This window comes from Sorex araneus, chromosome 3 (assembly GCF_027595985.1).
Source record: "Sorex araneus isolate mSorAra2 chromosome 3, mSorAra2.pri, whole genome shotgun sequence".
NCBI classification, from domain to species: Eukaryota; Metazoa; Chordata; class Mammalia; order Eulipotyphla; family Soricidae; genus Sorex; species Sorex araneus.
Genome location: NC_073304.1, coordinates 100,161,871 through 100,181,644, shown reverse-complemented (window position 1 = coordinate 100,181,644; position 19,774 = coordinate 100,161,871). Strand labels below are relative to the sequence as shown.

The 19,774-nt window shown below is 39.7% G+C and overlaps 1 protein-coding gene across 5 annotated transcripts in view; it reads left to right on the top strand.

Annotated features, from left to right (window-relative positions):
- The window catches only part of NEO1 (neogenin 1), a 171,301-nt gene that overhangs the window by 29,019 nt on the left and 122,508 nt on the right, over nucleotides 1-19,774 (top strand). For all 5 annotated transcript variants that reach the window (XM_055130593.1, XM_055130591.1, XM_055130592.1 and 2 more), the window contains one exon: nucleotides 16,658-16,975. In XM_055130593.1, the coding sequence (XP_054986568.1) occupies nucleotides 16,658-16,975 (318 nt within the window). The remainder of the gene's footprint in view (nucleotides 1-16,657; nucleotides 16,976-19,774) is intronic.

Below are 19,774 nucleotides of genomic sequence, written 5' to 3'. Positions count from 1 at the left end.
ATGTTTATTTTGAAATGTAAAATAACTATTCATATAAAAAGTCCCATTTGTAATTCAGTGGGAGATAGATGGCTCTTTGAAGTTTGTTTCCTCAATCAGTATTATTGCTATTCTTTTATCTTTGGGAGATAGAGTATCAATTTAATAAAGGAACCTAGTCTCAGACAAGTGTCAGCTGCTGTGGTTGGGTTGAAGGAGATAATTAAGAACTTTTTTCTGTTTTTAAAAGCCTGACTGCTATATTCTATTAAAATGAGACTAAAACATAGTTATGCAACAAATAACTTAGAATACTCTTAGCTGTATCGTATTTTTTGATGGCACTTTTGATCTTTCTAGGAAATATTTTTATGACATAGAGGATTTGGTTGATAGCAATCTCTGCAAATATTCACATTGATCTTGAAAGTGGGTGGCATTTGGTTACTTAGTAACCTAGTCTTGCAGTGTTCTTACTATCTTATGCTCATATTTTATTAATTTTGGGCGGCAGTGGTGGAATGTTTCTAAGCAGTGCTCAGGGGCCCTTAGGGCCACACTTGGACCTGCTTTGGCACTACAAGGCTCCTCAGACTCATCTTTCTTCTCCTTCCTTCTGTCCTTTCATCCCTCGTTCCTTCCTTCTGTGCCACACACAGCTGTGCACAAATGTCATTCCTGGTAGAGCTCAGGGGACCCTGGGGGTGCTAGAGATTTAACCAGGGTTGACTGCATGTAAGGCAAGCACCTTACTGGCTGTACTATCTCCCCACTCCCTCAAAGTTGTCTTTCATACTACCCTCCCGGCCCTTGAATTAGCCCTTTCTCCAGTGCTCTACTTCTTTTCATATCTAGATTTTAAATAATAACTTTATTAAAATCAAATTTGCATACCATGCAGTTTACCTCTTTGAAGTGTTCCAGTGAGGTGTTTTTAATCTGTCCCTGGAATTGTGCAGCTAGACCACAATCAATTTTATGATGTTTTCATCACCTCCCCAGAGACATTCTGTCCCTCAGTAGCAGTCTGTGGTCATTCCTTGCTTTTCTTCCCTTCAGCTTTCATCCCGGGTGGCAGTCTCTGTCTTTGGCTTTACCTCGTCTTTTACTTAGCGTCTTTCTGAAGTTTATCAGTATTGTAGTTTCTATATCAGTAAGTCTCCCTTTTCATGCCTAAATACAATTTCTCTCTGTGGCTAGATCATCTTTACTCCGTCTATTCTCATTTGATGCACGTTGGGTTGTTTCCAGGTTGACACCTATTAGGCTATTAGGGATATAATAACTGCATGTTTGCATGTAATAATTTTTAAAGTTTTTGTTCGGTTAAATCAGATTCAAGGTCCACACAAATGGCTGGGGTGTATTTTAAGTTTCTCATAAGCACTAATTACTCCCCTTTTCTTTCCTTTTCTGTTCTAAAGAATTCCTCCCAGTGGAAATAATGTTGATTGTCCCCAGGGTGCGAGTTAACATATTTCCTCTGTCCCTTTTATTTTTTTCTTAATTGGCATTTGGATCTAGAGGCTTGATTCTTTTTAGGATTCTGTATTTGTTTTGTTTCATGGAATTTCCAGGTAGGTGGAGGTGGTGTGTGCTTTCATCAAGAGGCATACATTTGTAACTGGGTCTGTTTTCTGCTGCTTGTTATCTACCAGGGTCCAGTGAACTTCAGCGGCAGGTCACAGCTGGTCTCTGGCCTATTTTGTATTCATACCATGAGCTAATATTGGTTTTTAGATTCTTAAAGTGTAGCTGAAAAACAAAAATTAAGAACAAGAAAGGGTATGTGGCCTGCCAAGCCTAACATACACTCTCTGCCTGGCCCTTTCAAGTAAAGTTCACCAACTCCTATGGTAGAGCCGTTAATGTGTTGAAGTGATACAGATATAGGGACTGCAGAATTCCTTCATCGGAGGGAATCCTGTGAACAGAAATCATTATCAACAATTTTGATGGTTGATAGAATGGTTTCTGGCAATAAACTTGTTGATAAAGATGCTTTATTCTTTGTTATTATTTATTATTTATTCTTTCACAGTACATGGCACTCTAAGAATGACTTTTTACATTTTTGGTTAATTTTGACAGATTTTTTTATATTATCCGAAGTTACTTTCTGTAATGTAGCTGTACCAGTTATTTTGTATGGTTAATTTTGTATCACCAATACATTTAAGTGTTGCTAAAACAAAGTAATACTTCTAAAAAATAGAATAACTTTTTAATAAACATTTTCAAGGTTCTCTCTCTCTCTCTCTCCCTCTCTCTCTTTCTGTGTGTGTGTGTGTGTGTTGGCCATTAATGTAGTGAAATTCAATTTATTGAGATACAGTATTTCAGTTTTTTGTGTTGTCATTAAAGATGCTTATTGTCCCTTGTTTGGCCTTTGAAGAGCCTCTTTAGAATCTTTTGGGATGACCCTGTTAGTCATGGATGGTTTTGTTTTCTGGCACAAGAAGTTCCAGATTTACCTCACATCTAAATTGAAGAAGTTCAATTAATTAATAAGTTCTTATTTTAAAAAGTTTCTTTTGTGTGGAAAATGGTTTTTTAGAATCAAAATCTTGATATGGAAAATAGCCATTGCCACTGGATTGTTACTGTGCCTTTTCAGTGACGTGAGCTAGGAAATACATATTTAGTCAATAGGGTTACAATAGTGTGTAAGTCTATGGTATTGATGTATAAGATTACCACATACCACCCACCCCCAAAGTACCCAGGACCCTCTGTCCTTGTCCTGTGACATTTCCAGACCCACTTTTCTTTCCTCCCACCCTCCCCTTACTATCTGTTGGTTGACCGTCAGTTCATGCGCATCCTGCTACCTACGTCAGCACACCCACGTGCTCCCAACCCTCCACCTGTGTTCCTGTGTCACTTCCAGTCAACCTGTTCATTCCCCCAAACCTGCACTCCCTGGGAAATACATAGAGTAAAAGTAAATATGTTGGGGCCCGAGAGATGGTGCAGTGGGTAAGGTGGTCCCAGTTTGACCCCCAGCATTGCATTTGCTATCATGAGCCCCCCCAGGAGTGATCCCTGAGAACAGCCAACTGTGGCCCCCCAAACCTAAATAAATAAAGTAAGTAAACAAATATGCAAATCATATTGGTAGTAGAATTAGAGGGGAAGGTATGGTTTTTAGCTTACTTTTCACTGGTTTTTACATCTATATCACTTCAACACTGACATATATGCTAAGATTACTGAAATTTTTCAAATTTTGCTTGTTAATTATGTTAAATACTTACATGGACTTAAAGTCAAATACCAGAACAAAATGTATGCAGAAACAGGCGGCCGTAACTCATCTCCTGGTTATATTTGATCTCCCTATGTGGGTTAAAATGTGTGTGTGTATTTGTGTATATATTAGTATCCTGTGTTTATCTGATTTAAATACACCTTGCCAGTTATCTTCAGTCTTTATTTTTCCTTTAATTTATTCCAAATATTACTCCTATATTATTATAGAATATACATAGAGAATATATGCTCTTTATATAGAATTGCAAATATATAAAATCTAGAAAATACATAGGATCGTTTTTCTGTTTTATTTGCAACTGCAAAGTACTTCATTGTATCAGTGAGCCATTGTTTGCTCATTGCATCCCTTTTTGAGGAATAGCTGGATTGATTTGATGCTTTTACAACTGTCTCACTTACACCTATTTTCATATATTAATATTGGCTATTGTATCTTTGGGATAGATTTATAGACCAGTCTGGGACTGCTCAGTCAAGTGGTGAATGTTAGATATTTGTGTTAGATATTGAAATCTTTGCCATTGGTGTTCCATTTTGCATTCCTATCAGCCTGTTTTCCTATACTTTGTTTACAGAGTACAAAGTACTTGGATTTTTGCCAATACAATAGGTGAGAAATTGTAGCTCAGTGTAGTTTTAATTTGCATTTCTCTTAGTATGAGTGATGTTGAGCATCTTTAAAAATAATTACGGTTCATTTACATTTCATTTCAGTAACTAGTTTTACATCTGTGTGAAAATGATATGCAGTTATAATAGTATGGGAAAGTAGTTTATTTTAACAAATGCATGTGCAACTGCTTGGTTATTTTATGTATAGTTTCATTGTGACTGTTGGGGGCTGGTAGCTTATCTTTTTCATATTATTAATGCCTTTCTTGGATTTTAGAGATGTCCTCCTCTTTTTTATTCCCTTACCCCAGAGAGTTTTCATTAGAAGTATGTTATTAAGAAATTAAGAACTCAGTGAATAAAATACAGATTTGTCTTTAACGGTATGACAGCTTACTAATGCAGTATTGAGATAATAAACTTTTTAATTCAGTTCACTCTCACCCAGTAAATAAACTGTTGAGTGACAGAATTCAAGAACCTTGTGAGACTGTGATGTAATTTTTCTAAACATCTTTTTTTTTCCCAGTGGGATCTTGTGTGAGTACAGGGAGAGCTTGTACATGCAAAGCATTCTTTATGGAAAACAGCTCTGGTATCTTAAGATTCATTATTAAGGATTCTTCGTCTAATGCTTATCTTTTGCATATATTTAAATTACTAGTATTTCCTATGGGATTTTATAAATATTACTTCTGTTAGTAAAGCTGCTGACAGCAAAATTGTTCAGTAAATTATTCATGTGCTCTTTGTTTTCTGTGTTCAAGAATTAATGTATCTTTAGTAGGAGTTTTTATTTTAGCTGAACTTGGTAACAATTTGTAGACATATGGTGGTATACTTGAATAAAATGTGTAATGCCGTCTCCTTCTGAGAAAGTACTCTATTAGCCATATTTAGAGCAACATCAGCACTCCACAACATAGCTGATACTGGAAAATAATGGGAAAACAGCTTTAAAAATGTTAGATGATCACTTGCTCCAAAAGAGCTGTTCTCTCAGGCATGGGCCACTGGCTTTTCTCTCTCTCTCCTTCACTCTCAGATGCACTTAACTATTCACTTGTATCATTGAAAACTTCAGTTATTATCATTGGGTTTTTTTTTCCCTTTCAAGCCTGTCATATTTTAGGTAGCCTGAGTGTTTGCTTGGCTTGCATTCACAAGAAGAAGAGTCACATCTTCTTCACATTTCTCACCTCCAGCACCACTCCAAGCAACAGTTTCCATAACTGTCCGCTGGCCATCATTCTGCTGTACCAGAAATATTTTCTTAATTTCAAAAAAGCAGCCCATCTCACCACTATCTCCTTCCAGGTTTCATGCACTATACTGGCACCGTTATTACCCATCTTCGGCCACTCCCATTTATATCCTTTTCTGTTGCCTTGATTCCATTGACTGTCACCTGCTGCTTTCTTGAACCCTCTCATTTCCTTGTCACTTTCTATTCATGCACGTACAACACTTAGTTTTAAGGATCTGCTTTCTATTTTCTTTATGCGCTACAAAATCACATTCTTCTACTGAGACCACCAGTTACCAACCTTCACCTGACTCCCGGTGCCACCCAGGGATCCTGTTCTCCCTTTGGTAGAGCATCTTCTGTTCTGCTGCCGTTGTTTCCATGGTCACCACCTGGCATCCTCTGTCACTTTCTGACACCTTGCGCTTCTCCCTGCACCATCAGCAGAGTGATCAACTCTAATGTCCTTAAAAGATGATACAATTGGCAATAGCTCCTATAACTACCCATATTCTTATTCTTTCTTATAACTAAAAGAAGTATTCATTCCCCCACATTAACCCTGCCTTTTTAAAATTATGGGCATTTGATAGTTGCAGTTTACAGCTAGGCAGTGCTTTATTTAGTACATTTTATGGACTTTGGTATACATGGTGTATTTCCATTTCTTGTTAACAAATAGTTTGTAATTTCTTATTTGATTTTTGGGCTATTCAGAAGCATATAGCTTAATTTCCAAACATTTTAGGATTTCCCAGATACTTGTTACTATGGTCAGAAAACTTTTTTTTGTTTTACTTTTTGGGTCACACCTGGCGATGCTCAGGGGCTACTCCTGGTTCATGTATTCATAAATTACTCCTGGCGGTGTTCAGCGTACCATATGGGATGCTGGGAATCGAACTCGGGTTGGCCACGTGCAAGGCAAACACCCTACCCGCTGTGCTATCACTCTAGCCCCAGAAAACATATTTTGCATAAAGTCCCTTCACATGCATGTTTTTTTTTTTTCAGTGATTCAGGAGGATTTTACTGCAAAATTTAGGAGTCAGTCAGGCTTTTAGAGAGCTAAAATATAGACCAGTAATTAATAAACTTTGTTAGATAAAATAGAATGTTTGGAATATTTGGAATATTTTTCTTAAGAAAGTGGTGCCATTTCAGTATGTTTTCTTTACACATAGATTGGAGAATAAATCTGTAAATTCTCTTGATATCAAGAAGTTTTTAATTGTGAGCATCAGAACTTTTAACTAACTTTAAGATATCCCATGTCATTCCAGTAAGTTAATGTTTTCTGCTTAGGTTGGCATTGACAACTCTCAAAACCCTTTTTCTGCTTCAGTAAAGGTCTAAGATTTTCACCACCTTCATTAAGCTGGTTCCCAGGTAATGTGGTTTTCTCAGGCACAATCATAAATGGGATTGCCTTTCAATTTTCTTTCATTATTTGCCATGAAAAGAAAGATCGTGGATTTCTGCATATTGATTTTTTTAGCCTGCCATTTCACTGTACAAGTATATTGTTATAGGAGCTTTTATTTAGAGTCCTTAGGGTTTTCACAGTATATCATCTTGCAAATGTGAAGAGTATGACTTCTTTCCAATCTGAATGCCCATAATATCTCTTTCTGTAAGTTCTTCCAATATATATGAAGAGTAATGGTGAGAGTGAGAAATCTTGTTTTGTCCCTGACCTTATAGGTGAGGCGTTTAGTTTTTCACCCTCGAGTACTGTATTTGTTGTGGACTTAAAGTAAATTGCTTTAACTATGCTGAGAAAATGAAAGCTTTTTTTAAAATCAAGAATGGCTGTTCTATCTTGTTGAATGCTTTCTTTTCATCTATTGATTGGTTCTGTATTTGCACTTGTTCCCAGGAATCTTTTGATGAATGATCCAGTGGTTGTTCAGTAGTGATTTATTTAATTTTTTTAACCTGAAAAAAGTGTTTCTCTTTGTGATTAACTTCTGTTTTACATGCATCATGCTCTAAGACAATAATTGATATAATTTCTATTCTCAATTTTATGGAGGCATGTTGTGTTGTTTTGGGACCCAACATGTGATCTGTCTCAGAGAATGCCCCATGTGTACTGAAGAAGACTGTGTATTTGACTTGAGGGATGAAAGTGTCCTATATATATTTGCTAAGTCAGTCTTTTCTACTTCTCTCTTTATTTATTTATTTATTTATTTATTTATTTATTTATTTATTTATTTATTTATTTATTTATTTTTTCCACTTCTCTCTTTGAAGACAATTTTTCCTTGTCAGGTTTAGTCTAGTTGATCTATATAGAAGTGATAAAGTGGTGTCAAGTCTCTGACTGCTTTTATGCCACTGTCAATATCTTCTTTCAGGTGTGTTGGTAACTACAAGTATTTTGATATTTTTCAAGTATTTTGATATTTACTCAGTAGGTGCATAAACGTTCAGGAGTGTGAGTTCTTTGTGATGTACCTATCCCTTAATCATTAAGACGGAACCTGCCAACTGAGTGTTGGAAGTAGGTAAAGGAACATACCTGATAAGCTTTCAGTATCGGTACAGCAAACTGTACTGGAGAGAGAGGGGTGGGGGGAGGGGGAAGTGCCTGCCATAGGGGCAGTTGGTGGGGGGAGGCTGAGGGTCAGGGAAACTGGGAACATTGGTGGTGTGAATTGTACACTGGTGAAGGGATAGATATTAGAACATTATATGACTGAAACCCAATCATGAACAGCTTTGTAACTGTGTATGTCACTGTGATTCAATTAAAAATAAATAAATAAAAAGTAACCTGTCCCTGATTACTTTTTGTTTTTCAATTGAAGTCTTTGTTGTCTTAAGTATGGGTACCCAGATTGTTTCAGGGGGTTGTATGCGTGAAATACTATTTTCCAGTGTTTGACTTTGTGCCTGTGTTTCCCCCAACTCATAGGCAGCAGAAAGTTGGGTTTATTTTTTCTGGTACATTCTGCCAGTGTGTGTCTCTTGATAGGTGTGTTTAGGCCATTGACATTGAGTGAAATTATTGATGTAATTTTTTTGTCATTTTTATATAAGCTTGGTGTGTTTGTGAAACTTATCTTTTTTTTATAGAAACCCCTTCAGTGCTTCTTTTAAAGTTAGCTTAAAGGCTATAATGTTTCAGAAGGTCTGTATCATTACTTCAAACCTGAATGGTTGTCTGTGTAGTGTATTCTTGATGAGGTATTCATTTCATTGAGTTTTTTTTTTCAAAGTAACTATACCCCACCATTTTCTTCTGGCCTGCAGTGTCTCACTTGATAAATCAACTGTGAATCTTAAGGAAGCTCCTTGGTGTGGGATTTCCTTCTCTTTGGGGGAAGCGTGGTTTGGGTCACAACTGGTGGTGTTCAGGGCTTACTCCTGGCTCTGTGCTCATGGATCACTCCTGGCAGGCTCCAGGGACCATGTGGGTTTCTGAGGATCAAACCCTGGTTGGCAGCATGCAAGGCAAATGCCCTACTCACTGTTGCTGGAATTTCTTTCTTTGGTTTTGCTATTGCAGTATTCGGTCTTTTGGTTTCATCATCCTGTTTATGATGTGTCTTAGAGTATTTGGGGCTTGTGGAGCATCTCTTTTGACGTGTACTTTTTGGGTCTCTTCAATTTGGGTGCATGCACCACTCAACTCTGGGAAGTTTTCAGTTCTGACTTCTTTGACTAGTGATTCTTAATTGACTATTGATTCTTTCTCCTTAGGAACTCTGATGATTCTTATGTTGTTCCTCTCAAATTTATCCCATAGTTCTCTCATGTGTTTTTCTTTTATTTTGAATCCCTTTTCCCATTTTTTTTGTTGTTTCCTGCATTTCATTTTGGAGCTGGCTGTTTTTTCTCCTCAATTGCTATTACTCTGTTGTCTAGTCCTTCAGTTGATTTCATTAGTTCACCTCCCAAACTCTTTAGTTCTTCCTATAATTCTCTCATTTCTGCCCTCGTAGGTACTTTCTTGTGCTTTGTTGGGTGCCTGTACCATGGTTTCTTTGGGCTCATTAGACCTCCTCACGTTCTCTCTGAAGTCCTCATGGGAGTGGCTATAGTCTTCAGAGAGTATAACCACTGTTACAGAGATAGCTTAGTACTGCTGAGTCTTCTGAGCTCCCTAAGCCTGGTGGGTTTCTGTGTCCCTCCTCTGTGTCTCCATGTGTCTCATGCAGTCTGGAGTTGAGTCTAATTTACCACTTGCCTCCTCCGCCAGGGAGCTCTCTGAGGGAACCAGCTGGGTGTTGCTCTCTTCCTTCTCTGTGGGAGCTATCCTGAACAATGTTGTTATTACTGACTAGTTGTTCAGAGTTTCCTGTGACGATTCCAGGAAGGCTTCCAGTGTCATTGGCCCTGTCACTACTTTGGCTGTTAGTTTAGGGTCCTATGATTTCCTACTTCCGCAACCACCTTTATGCGTTTTTGTGGGAACGGGTAATTGGTGCTTGGGTTAAGTTAGTGTTAGCACAGTGTGGTTGGGGGACGTCATGCCAATTCAGTGTAAGCTCAAGATTCTTTGTGAAACAGTGAAAAGGGGAGTAGTGTGTTGTCACCAAGCTTGCATGGGAGGCTGAGATGGAGGTTACTAGAGTCTGGCTCTTTGGGGCACTGGAGAGGGGATGTGGAGGAATGGCCAGAGGATGGACTATTTCTGACCTCTTCTGCTTAGTTGTTGACCTCTGAGTTCTTTTCAGATGCAGCATCTAGAATCAACAGGGTTGAGTCTTAATGGTAGATTACATGCCCTGCATGTCTGAGTTTGGTTCCTAGTTCTTGCACACAGTTGACATAATTCCATTCTAGACACCACGTAGGACCCCTGCATCCTGTCCTGATACCACATAGGGCCCCCTGCATCCTGTCCCAGCAGCAAGTAGGGCCCCCTGAGTCTATCCTGACATCACATAGGGCCCCCTGAGTCCTGATAGCTTGGTGTTTTTTTCTCATATAATTGCATAGTATGTATATGTGTGTGACAACTTAAAAAACATATAATATTGACTACCTGCCTACTTATTTTACTTGAAAGCCCCATGCAAGGAGTTCTAAGAGCTCATAGATGCACTATTCAGGGCAGACAAGGGCTGAGATTTTGAGCTCAAAGCACTGTTTTATATAGTAAGTCAGGGTACTCTTAATGCGTCTCTTGTTTCAAATGTATAATATTATACAGTTGATTGAACCCTATATGTGTTAAATTATTTTAACTTTCTGGTTTACTTTTTCAGTTACAAGTTGAGCACCTGAACTATTTGGTGAACTTGACACCAAGAGTCAGGAAGGGTAAAATGTAGAATTTTGGATATTTGCTGGATGGGATTGGATGTTACAAAGTTACGCTGTTAATTTGGGAGAGGCTGGCAGTCTTGACGTGCTTGAAGTCTGAGACCACACAGTTATGCTCAGGGGCCACAAGAGCTGCATCTGGTTCTGCTGCAGGCTGTCGTTTGGTGCTAGTGGTTGGACCTTGCACACGCACTGTGTGTGTCCATGTAAGCCTGGCCCTCATATAATGTTATTTAGGAGTTGTATTTCTTTAAAAGATGAAGTCCTTTTATGAGTCCCTTGGCTTATAATAAGAATTTCCTTAGGACGAATGATACACAGAATGCTTACATTTGTAGATATATGAAATGCTTGTTATCTTTCTAACCTGTATTTCTGCTACCAAACTTCGAACATCTTTGTGCAATAAGACAATTAGTTTTTATACTATTTTTTTGTCATTATTAAAATACTGAGTGTCATTTTTTAAAGCCCTGGGTACAATAAAATTTAGATTTATTAGCCATACAGTTAAGGTATAAGGTGAGTCATATGACTTGTTGATATTTGAGGGTAGGAGTTCACAACTGAAACAAATTCCCTCTGGATATTTTCCTTTTATAAGATTGAATTCTATCAAGAAGTGTGAAATATTCCATCAAAAAGTGAGGACTAGTCTATCAAGAAGTGAGAGCTATTCCATTAAGAAGTGAGAAATTTACCGAGACCTGGGAATGTAGAAGCGATCGGACAGGATCATTAAGCCTGCATCAGAATAATTTGCCTAGTACCACTGCTCGTCTCGAACTGAAATTAAGCAAACAAGTGGATGAGGATTCAGGCTCCTGGTGAGACGTACAGGATAGTTTTTATGTAAAGTCACTGTAGGAGTGTCAGTTAATGCTGCTGTTATGGGGACAACAAAAGTGGTTAAAGAATACAGTGATAGATCTTCTTAAAAATGATCCTCTGGAGGCTGGAGCACAGCACAGCGGGTAGGGCATTTGCCTTGCACGCGGCTGACCCGGGTTCGATTCCCAGCGTCCCACATGGTCCCCTGAGCACCACCTGCAGTGATTCGTGAGTGCAGAGCCAGGAGTAACCCTGAACATCGCTGGGTGTGGCCCAAAAAGAAAAAAAAAATTCTCTGTTCCCAGTCAAGGGTTTCTCATCACCAATAGCAAAATGGTCTTTGCTCTTTTGTATTAACAAGAAGCATAGACAACTGCTCATGTTTTAAAAGGCCAGCAGAGTGGGAATCCTTGGAGTGGGAAGCTTCCTCTCTGCACAGGATGTCTTCAAGCAGCTAAGTCCCACCGCACACCCAAGAAGAAAATATTGCTAACTGTTCAGTGTTAATTCTTCTAGACTTTCCCCTACATATTTAAGTTTAAATATATGCACACATATATATATATATATTCAGATGTGTACATGCATTTTAAATATCAGCAGGATCATACGATATGTATGCTAAAGCTTCAGTTCTTTTCATTTAATAAACTATTGACAATCTTTCATTGAGATAATGTTGGTTTACAATGTTGTATATGTTTCAAGGGGCCAGTATTTCAGTCACAATATAGAAATGCATGTCTGGTTTCATGCTGTTCACCTCCTGTTACAGACTGAATGAAAGTAGCATTATTTCTGTTTAAAGCAACAGCACTAATTTTATATAAAATATTCAGACACTACAAAAATTAAAATAAATGAAAGATGGATTGAAACCTCATCACCCTGAAATAATTCCCATTTGGTTGCTGTGTATTCTGTCGATGTTCACACAAGCATAAGCACGTACCCGCATCTGCCACATCCATCCATACATACATAATATGATCTTCACAAACGGATATTAACGTAGATTTATTTCTCGCACAAAGTTTATTTTAAATGCACTGGGGATGTTTCTCCTCTCCCACTTACACACCGCCTTGTCTCTGCTCTTTTCCCTCCAGTTTTTAGTGGTAACCAGCTAATATACACTTTTTTCTTTTTCTTTTTCTTTTTTTTTTTTTTGCTTTTTGGGTCACACCCAGCAATGCACAGGGGTCATTCCTGGCTCATGCATTCAGGAATTACCCCTGGCGGTGCTCAGGGGACCATATGGGATGCTGGGAATCGGACCCGGGTGGGCCGCATGCAAGGCAAACGCCCTACCCGCTGTGCTGTCGCTCCAACCCCTGCACTGGATCCATCCTCCCTCCCTCCCTTCTTTCCTGGTTTGGGGCTATCGCTCCAGCCCCATACACTTTTTTCTTTCTCATTGAATGCCAGTGGCAATCCTCTTGTTACATGAAGTCATACCATTTAGATTTCACCATATTGTCCATTTTTCAAAGAACTTGTTTCACATCTTAAAAAATGTCCCAGGTCAATATAACTCACTTATTGCTGACTAGACATTTAAGACAAAGATCAGTAAACTAGAGTGAATGAGTTAAAGCCATGTGTTGCATTTTTCTGCAGATCCTCTTGAAACATAGTCCTACCCATTTTCTGCAGAACAGTGTAAACTTATTTAAGTTCTGTTTTGGTTATTTGTGATCCATTCTCCCTCAGCTTCTTTTGCTAGGATGCTGCGAAATGAAGAGTGTTGTTTTTTAAAATAACACCATTTTCTCTCTTTAAATTTTTTGTTCCTTGCTGAGAAAGGCTGGCAAGATTGTATTTCTTCCAGATTGAGTTGGTGTAGTGTTTCCTTGTTTATCAAAATAGTTGCATGGCTTTGGAATGTCGAAATTGTAAATATTCATTGTGTATGAAAAAGCATAATAGGTAACCATGCGAACTTCATAACTTAATATACATACCTACACAACTAAATACAGCCATTCTACTGTTATTAGTGACACTTTTGATTGTAGCTTTCTTACTTCTGCTCTCATTGATCCATGGCTGGGAAGCCAGCCGCACAAGCTGGGGGAAAGGGCAGCCCAAATAAGGAAGGGAACACCAAGTGAAGGGAGTCTGGAGGGCCTGCTCAGGATGGGAGAGGCGGGCTGAAAGTAGACTATAGACCGAGCACGATGGCCACTCAATACCTCTATTTCAAACCACAACACCCAAAAGGAGAGAGAACAAAAGGGAATGCCCTGCCAGAGAGGAGGGGTGGTGGAAGGATACTGGGACCATTGGTGTTGGAAAATGGGTACTGGTGGAGGGATGGATACTCGATCATCGTACAACTGAAATGCAAGCACAAAAGTTTGTAAGTCTACAACTTTACCTCGTGGTGTTTCACTAATACAAAATTAAAAAAAAACTGTACATTATTTGGTTGCGTAGATATATGGATAGGACCTACAAGATATGTCAGGTATAAATGCTTGTAATTGTATATGACTTTGCATCATGTGTTTTTCAGTTTTCTATTGTGCACATGTTAAAATAAAAATCTTGGAGCCAAAGAGATAGTACCGGGGATAATGTGCTTCCCTTGCACATGGCCAACCCAGGTTCAGCCCTTGGCACCCTGTGCGGCTCCCTGAGCACAGAGCCAGGAGTAAACCCTGGACACAGCTGGCTGTGGTCCCAAAATAAGAGATAAATCTTACTTTAAAACCCTGGGGAAAAAAATTATCTTCTTTAGCTTTGAGGCATTTCCCACCCTCCCCCCATTTTTTAAAAGGAAAGTCGATAAAAATTGTTTTGCTAAAGGAAATTAAAGGACGGGAGAGAAGGAGAGAGGGAGAGAAAGACGGACTCAAGGGGGAATGTGGCTTCTCCACAGGGAGAGAGCTTAAGGTGCCCCTGAAGTTCAAGAAAAAACACATTTCAGGTGGACATCCTCAAGTTGCCGGCCATCTGAGGTTCCAAACCTGTTTAAATTTTACTAATGTCCTTGTTCCAGAGTTACTCCTATATTTTTTCTGAAATCATAGATCTTTTAAAACAAATTTGGAGTGTATTTTTATGTAAGTCCATGAGTAGCGTTTTAATGTAGTATGGTTAAGATTAGATGAATTTGGTTATTTAACCGTTTGGCTTTGAACATTCCAGTGTTTCATTTTCTCATCTAAAATTAGAATGGGCCAGAGAGATCATATAGGGGCTAACAGCCTTGCTGTGCTTGAGGCCAGCCTCTGGTTCAATCCCCAGAACTATTCCTTGGTCTCCCAGGCACCGCCAGGAATGACTCAGAGCACAGAGCCAGGAGTAAGCCCTTGAGCACAGTGGGGTGTGGTCCTAAAAACAAAATAATTAATGATATGAGAGTAAGAATAATCTGTAAGATATTTGTAAAGATTAAGGAGTTGTAAGTTGTAAAGAATGTTTAGAACATTATCTGATCCATGGACTGGAGAGATAGCACCGCAGGTAGGGCATTTGCCTTGCACGCGGCCGACTCTGGTTCGATTCCTCTGTCCCTCTTGGAGACCCCGGCAAGCTACCGAGACTATCCCACCCACACGGCAAAGCCTGGCAAGCTACCTGTGGCATATTCGATATGCCAAAAACAGTAACAAGTCTCACAATGGAGACATTACTGGTGCCCGCTCAAGCAAATTGATGAACAATGGGATGACAGTGCTACAGTGCTGATCCATAGAAATACATGTATTTATTACTTGTTGTGGGTAGGTGGCTAAATATTTTCCTATGTCAACACCCAGTTGTCCTAGTTGTATTTATAGAGTAATTTCTGTCTGCTTCACTGTTGATTGTGAGTCTTATATAACTTTCTCTGGGGGACGTTAGCTTAGTATATAGCTCTTATTTCTGCCCTATCCTTTCACTTAGTTTTTCTGTTATTTTAATATTTCTTGGTTTTTTCACTCTTCTATATAAGATTTTAAAATTCAGAATTTATGCTGTTAAAGTAAAGTGACATGGGAGAGAGTAATATAGATTGGCTAATAATGGAATGCTGCGTGTGGGCTCATTATTTTAAGCAGGAGGCATTTTCAGACGTGGTCTGTTCACCTAACCCAAAGATTCATGACAAAATACCCACCGTGGTAAGTGGGCATTGGTGAATTTAAACAATGGAGCAAGTGTGTCATCCTAAGGTACTCTGAGATAACCTGAGCACCTGCAGCCTAGGGAGGATATTAGACTTTCCAGGGAACAGCGACATCTGTCGAATGCTGCAAACTTCCAGCTCCAGGCAGTTGTCTCAACTTTGATTGTTCTTCTGCCTTCATTCCAGTGCTGTGGCATCTTTGAGAAGTATCTGCGTTTTTCTACCTTGTGATTAGAAGCAAACATGAGCAGAAGTTAGTTCGACAGGAATTGAAAGTGGCCTGGAATCATTGCAGATGTCTCTAATTTCAATGTCATGAAGAGTTCAAGCCATGTTTTCCTTAATATAATTTATTGTTTCAGGTCTGATATAGAGGATCTTTAATCTATTTAGACTTGACTTTTGTGCATGGTGTTAAGAAAGGGGTTGAATTCAGTTTTTTTTTCATGACTGTTTTCATGAACGTTTCTGTTCCCAGAACCATTTGTTGAAGAGGCTTTCCTTCCTCTACTTCATACCCCCCTTTACCAAAAACACAGTGGAATTCTACTGAAAGAAAAGATAAAATCATGCAAATTGTTGCTCTGTGGATGGATCTGGAGAGTATCTTATATGTGGGATAGAAAGAAACCTAGCAGGGGAAAAACAAATGGCCAAAGGCATCAGAAACTTGGCCACTCGCTATCTGTATTGCAAACCATAATGACCATAAGTAGAGAGAGAGTAAGAGGGAAATTGCCATAGAAGCATGGGGAGGAGTGGGGTGAGGTGAGAGGCAGGGATAATGGGGACATTGGGGTAGAAAGTATACACTGGTGGAGTGATGGGTGTTTGCTTGTTGTATGACTGAAACTCAAACATGAAAGCTTTGTAACTGTAGCTCATGGTGATACAGTAAAAAAATCATAAGTGATACAAAAAAAAAAATACACCACAAAGACAAAGGTACCAGAAACTGAAAATAGGCCTTTAGGAGGAAGCTACCATAGGGAAGGGATGGATGCTAGGAGGTGGACATTTGGGACAGTGGTGGAGGGAAGTGGACATTCTGTGGAGGGCCAGCTAACAAGGAACCCTTCTTTCTAATTCTACAAATGGTCAAGTTTTTATTTTCTAGTAAAAAGCACATATTGCTTACTGACTGTTCATAGTGAAATGACTCTAGGTAATTTATACATGCCAATGCCCAGTGTGGCTTTAGCTCCTGAAGAACCTGATACTTTAAGAATAATCTCTGGACACACACACACACACACACACACACATATTTACAGGAATTGGAGTAAGTTTTGCATGACTTTGTTCTTGTTTTTTAGGAGCCAGCATTCGGACGTTCACTCCATTTTATTTTCTCACGGAGCCAGTGGACACACTTTCAGTGAGAGGTGCTTCTGTCATATTAAACTGTTCGGCTTACTCGGAACCTTCCCCAAAAATTGAATGGAAAAAAGATGGAACCTTTTTAAACTTAGTATCAGATGACCGGCGCCAGCTCCTCCCAGATGGGTCTTTGTTTATCAGCAGTGTGGTGCATTCCAAACACAACAAGCCGGACGAAGGTTACTATCAGTGTATGGCCACCGTGGACAGTCTTGGGACTATCGTCAGCAGAACTGCCAAGCTCACGATAGCAGGTAAGTTTTATTAAGTGCTTTTTGTTTTGGGGTAAGAGGGGAAAATCTTGATTAAAAGTCACATTAATTACTCTGGAGTTTTCATTCAACCAATAACAATGGTCACACTCACTTTGCAAGTATCAGTAGAAAACACTCAGACCTGCTTCTTACTGTAGGGAATACGAGAGGAAATAATTGTAAGAATTGTTTCCCTCGCTTCTTTTTTTAATGATCTAGATGGGGTAAAGTTCATCAGAAGTGTAGCGCTAGTTCTGTTTAACCTGTAAATGGTGGAGGAAGTTGTATAGAAAATTGAGTCATTTTGGTTGCTAACTTTGCCCCTACCCAGTGTGATCATTTAGCATGGCTTTGAAAAATGAGCATTGTAGTCATAATCTTGCTTCCTTGTCTGCCTTAATCAAGAAAATATGATACTTAGTTGGATCGTTTAAAAAATAAGCTATGTTTGGGACTGGGGGAACATGACTCCTAAGTGCTAGGGCATGTACCTAGCATGTGTGAGACCCTAGATTCGATCCCTGGCACCTGGCAGCCCCTTTAGCTCTGCAGGGTGTGGCCTTGGTGCCTGCACATCTTTGAATCCTGAACACTGACCTGGCCCTCAGGCCCTAATGATGCCTGTGCCCCCAGCTCTGCCTGGTCCGACCCCTGTGAAACACGTGGGATATATGTAAAGATACACAGCATAAAATCGTAGAGAGAAAACCAAATGAGTCGGGGCTGGAGCAATAGCACAGTGGGTAGGGCATTTGCCTTGCATGCAGCTAACCAGGTTCAAATCCCAGCATCCCATATGGTCCCTTGAGCACTTCCAGGAGTAATTCCTGAGTGCATGAACCAGGAAAATAACCCCTGAGCATTGCCGGGTGTGACCCAAGGAGAAAAAAAAATTGTGTCCTTTTAGAGCACTCTTATCTGAAGAGTGATGGAAGGTACTTCTTATTGACTAATTAATAATGATTGCTATGTCATTATCGAAGTGGGCATTGATCTCAGGCCCTTGAAATAATCTGGGGAAAATAGGAGCCTTGGGTGCAATTTGAGGTGATATATGTTTGCTTAAAGAAGGCAGATTCTTTTTTTTTGAGGAGGGCCCTAGGAAAATTTTTTTTAATTGAAAATGAAGTGGGTCTGCAAAATAAGTTTGGGAACCTCCAATGGAAAGTGTAAAAAGGCTTCATTTTAGGATGGTGGGCCACACCCAGCAGTGCTCAGACAGGGATTACACCTGACTGTGCTCTCCGGATGATCGCTGGCTGTGCTGTGGGACCATTTGGGGTGCTGGGGATCGAGCCTGGCTGTGCAAGGCAAGTTGCCCGACCCACTCTTCTATCTCTCCAGCCCCTGGAAAATGTAAAAAATTCTTAAGGATCTAAAAGAGTGATGTATTTTCCCTAAATAAAACCTCCATGTTTTTTTTGAGGTGGAGTACACCTGCTCGGAGCTTCCTTCTGGCTGTGTGCTCAGGGATCACATCTGGCAGGGCTCAGGGGACGCTTTATGGTGCCAGGGATTAAACTTGGGTCAGGCGTGTGCAAGGCAAGTGCCCTACCAGCCGTGCTATCTCTCTGCCCCGGTGTCCGCATGTTTTTGATAGTAGAAGCCAGCATCCCTTACATCATTGTTTCCTTGCTTGAGTTCCAGAGAAGTGCAGCTAGTGTTTGATGAGGGGCCTCCTGTGCAGAGATCGTGTTGCCTGTAAGTCCTGTCTTTACTGTCATCCCCTTGGTGAAATACTAGTATGTGAAAACAATCTGGCACGAGTCTCCCAGGCTTTCTCACTGCCTGTTAGTCCTGGCCTCTCCCTCTCCTTATCTCTCCCCTTTCCTGCTCAATTTGTTCATCTTTCCTCTTCCATTTTGCTCAGGAAACATTTACCTGATATCTAGGTGACAGGAGACTGCAGTCCAAGATGATAAACTCCGATAGCTGCAGTTGAGATTGCTTGTATACATGAGAGTTGTTCGACATGCTTTTTGCCTAGATATCAGGAGAAATCAGTATTTAATACAAGAAATCAACAGACCTTTTGATATTTTATCAAGTTCTTTTATTTCTAAGGTTTTTAAAATTTTGTGAATGTACCATGATTTACGAGGTTATTCATAGTTGAGTTTTAGACTCTACTGCCATGTTCTAGCACCAGTCCCGCCACCAGTGTCCCCTGGTTCCCTCCTACCTTCCAACCCCCACCCAGCCTGCCACCTTGACAGGCACATTTCTAAGTCTATTATCATGTTTTCAGCATTGTTGACTCTGGTTTGGCTATTTAACTGTACCACTCCTTTGTACCAGCACTATACCTGAGGCCTCTTGATCCCTGCTACCCATTGCTTCCTTCCTTTTGCCATTTTTAAATAGTTGCAAAGTATCCATTGTACAAATATGTTGTGATTTATTTACACCCATTGTTTATTAAGTTGGACTGGAGTGATAGCAGGACTGGAGGATAGCACAGCAGGTAGGGCATTTGCCTTGCATGCAGCCAACCCAGGTTTGATTCCTCTGTCCCTCTCGGAGAGCCCAGAAAGATACTGAGAGTATCCAGCCTGCCTGGCAAAGCCTGGCAAGCTACTTGTGGCATATTTGATATACCAAAAACAATAACAAGTCTCACAATGGAGACGTTACTGGTGCCCACTCAAGCAAATCAATGAGCAACGGGATGACAGTGATACAGTGACAATGATGATAAATAGACTGATATGTTTTTTGTACTGTGATGAATAACCATTGTCTGTATTTGCTAGAATTAATAATTCTGTTAATGATTGGATCATAATGATTGAATTGTAG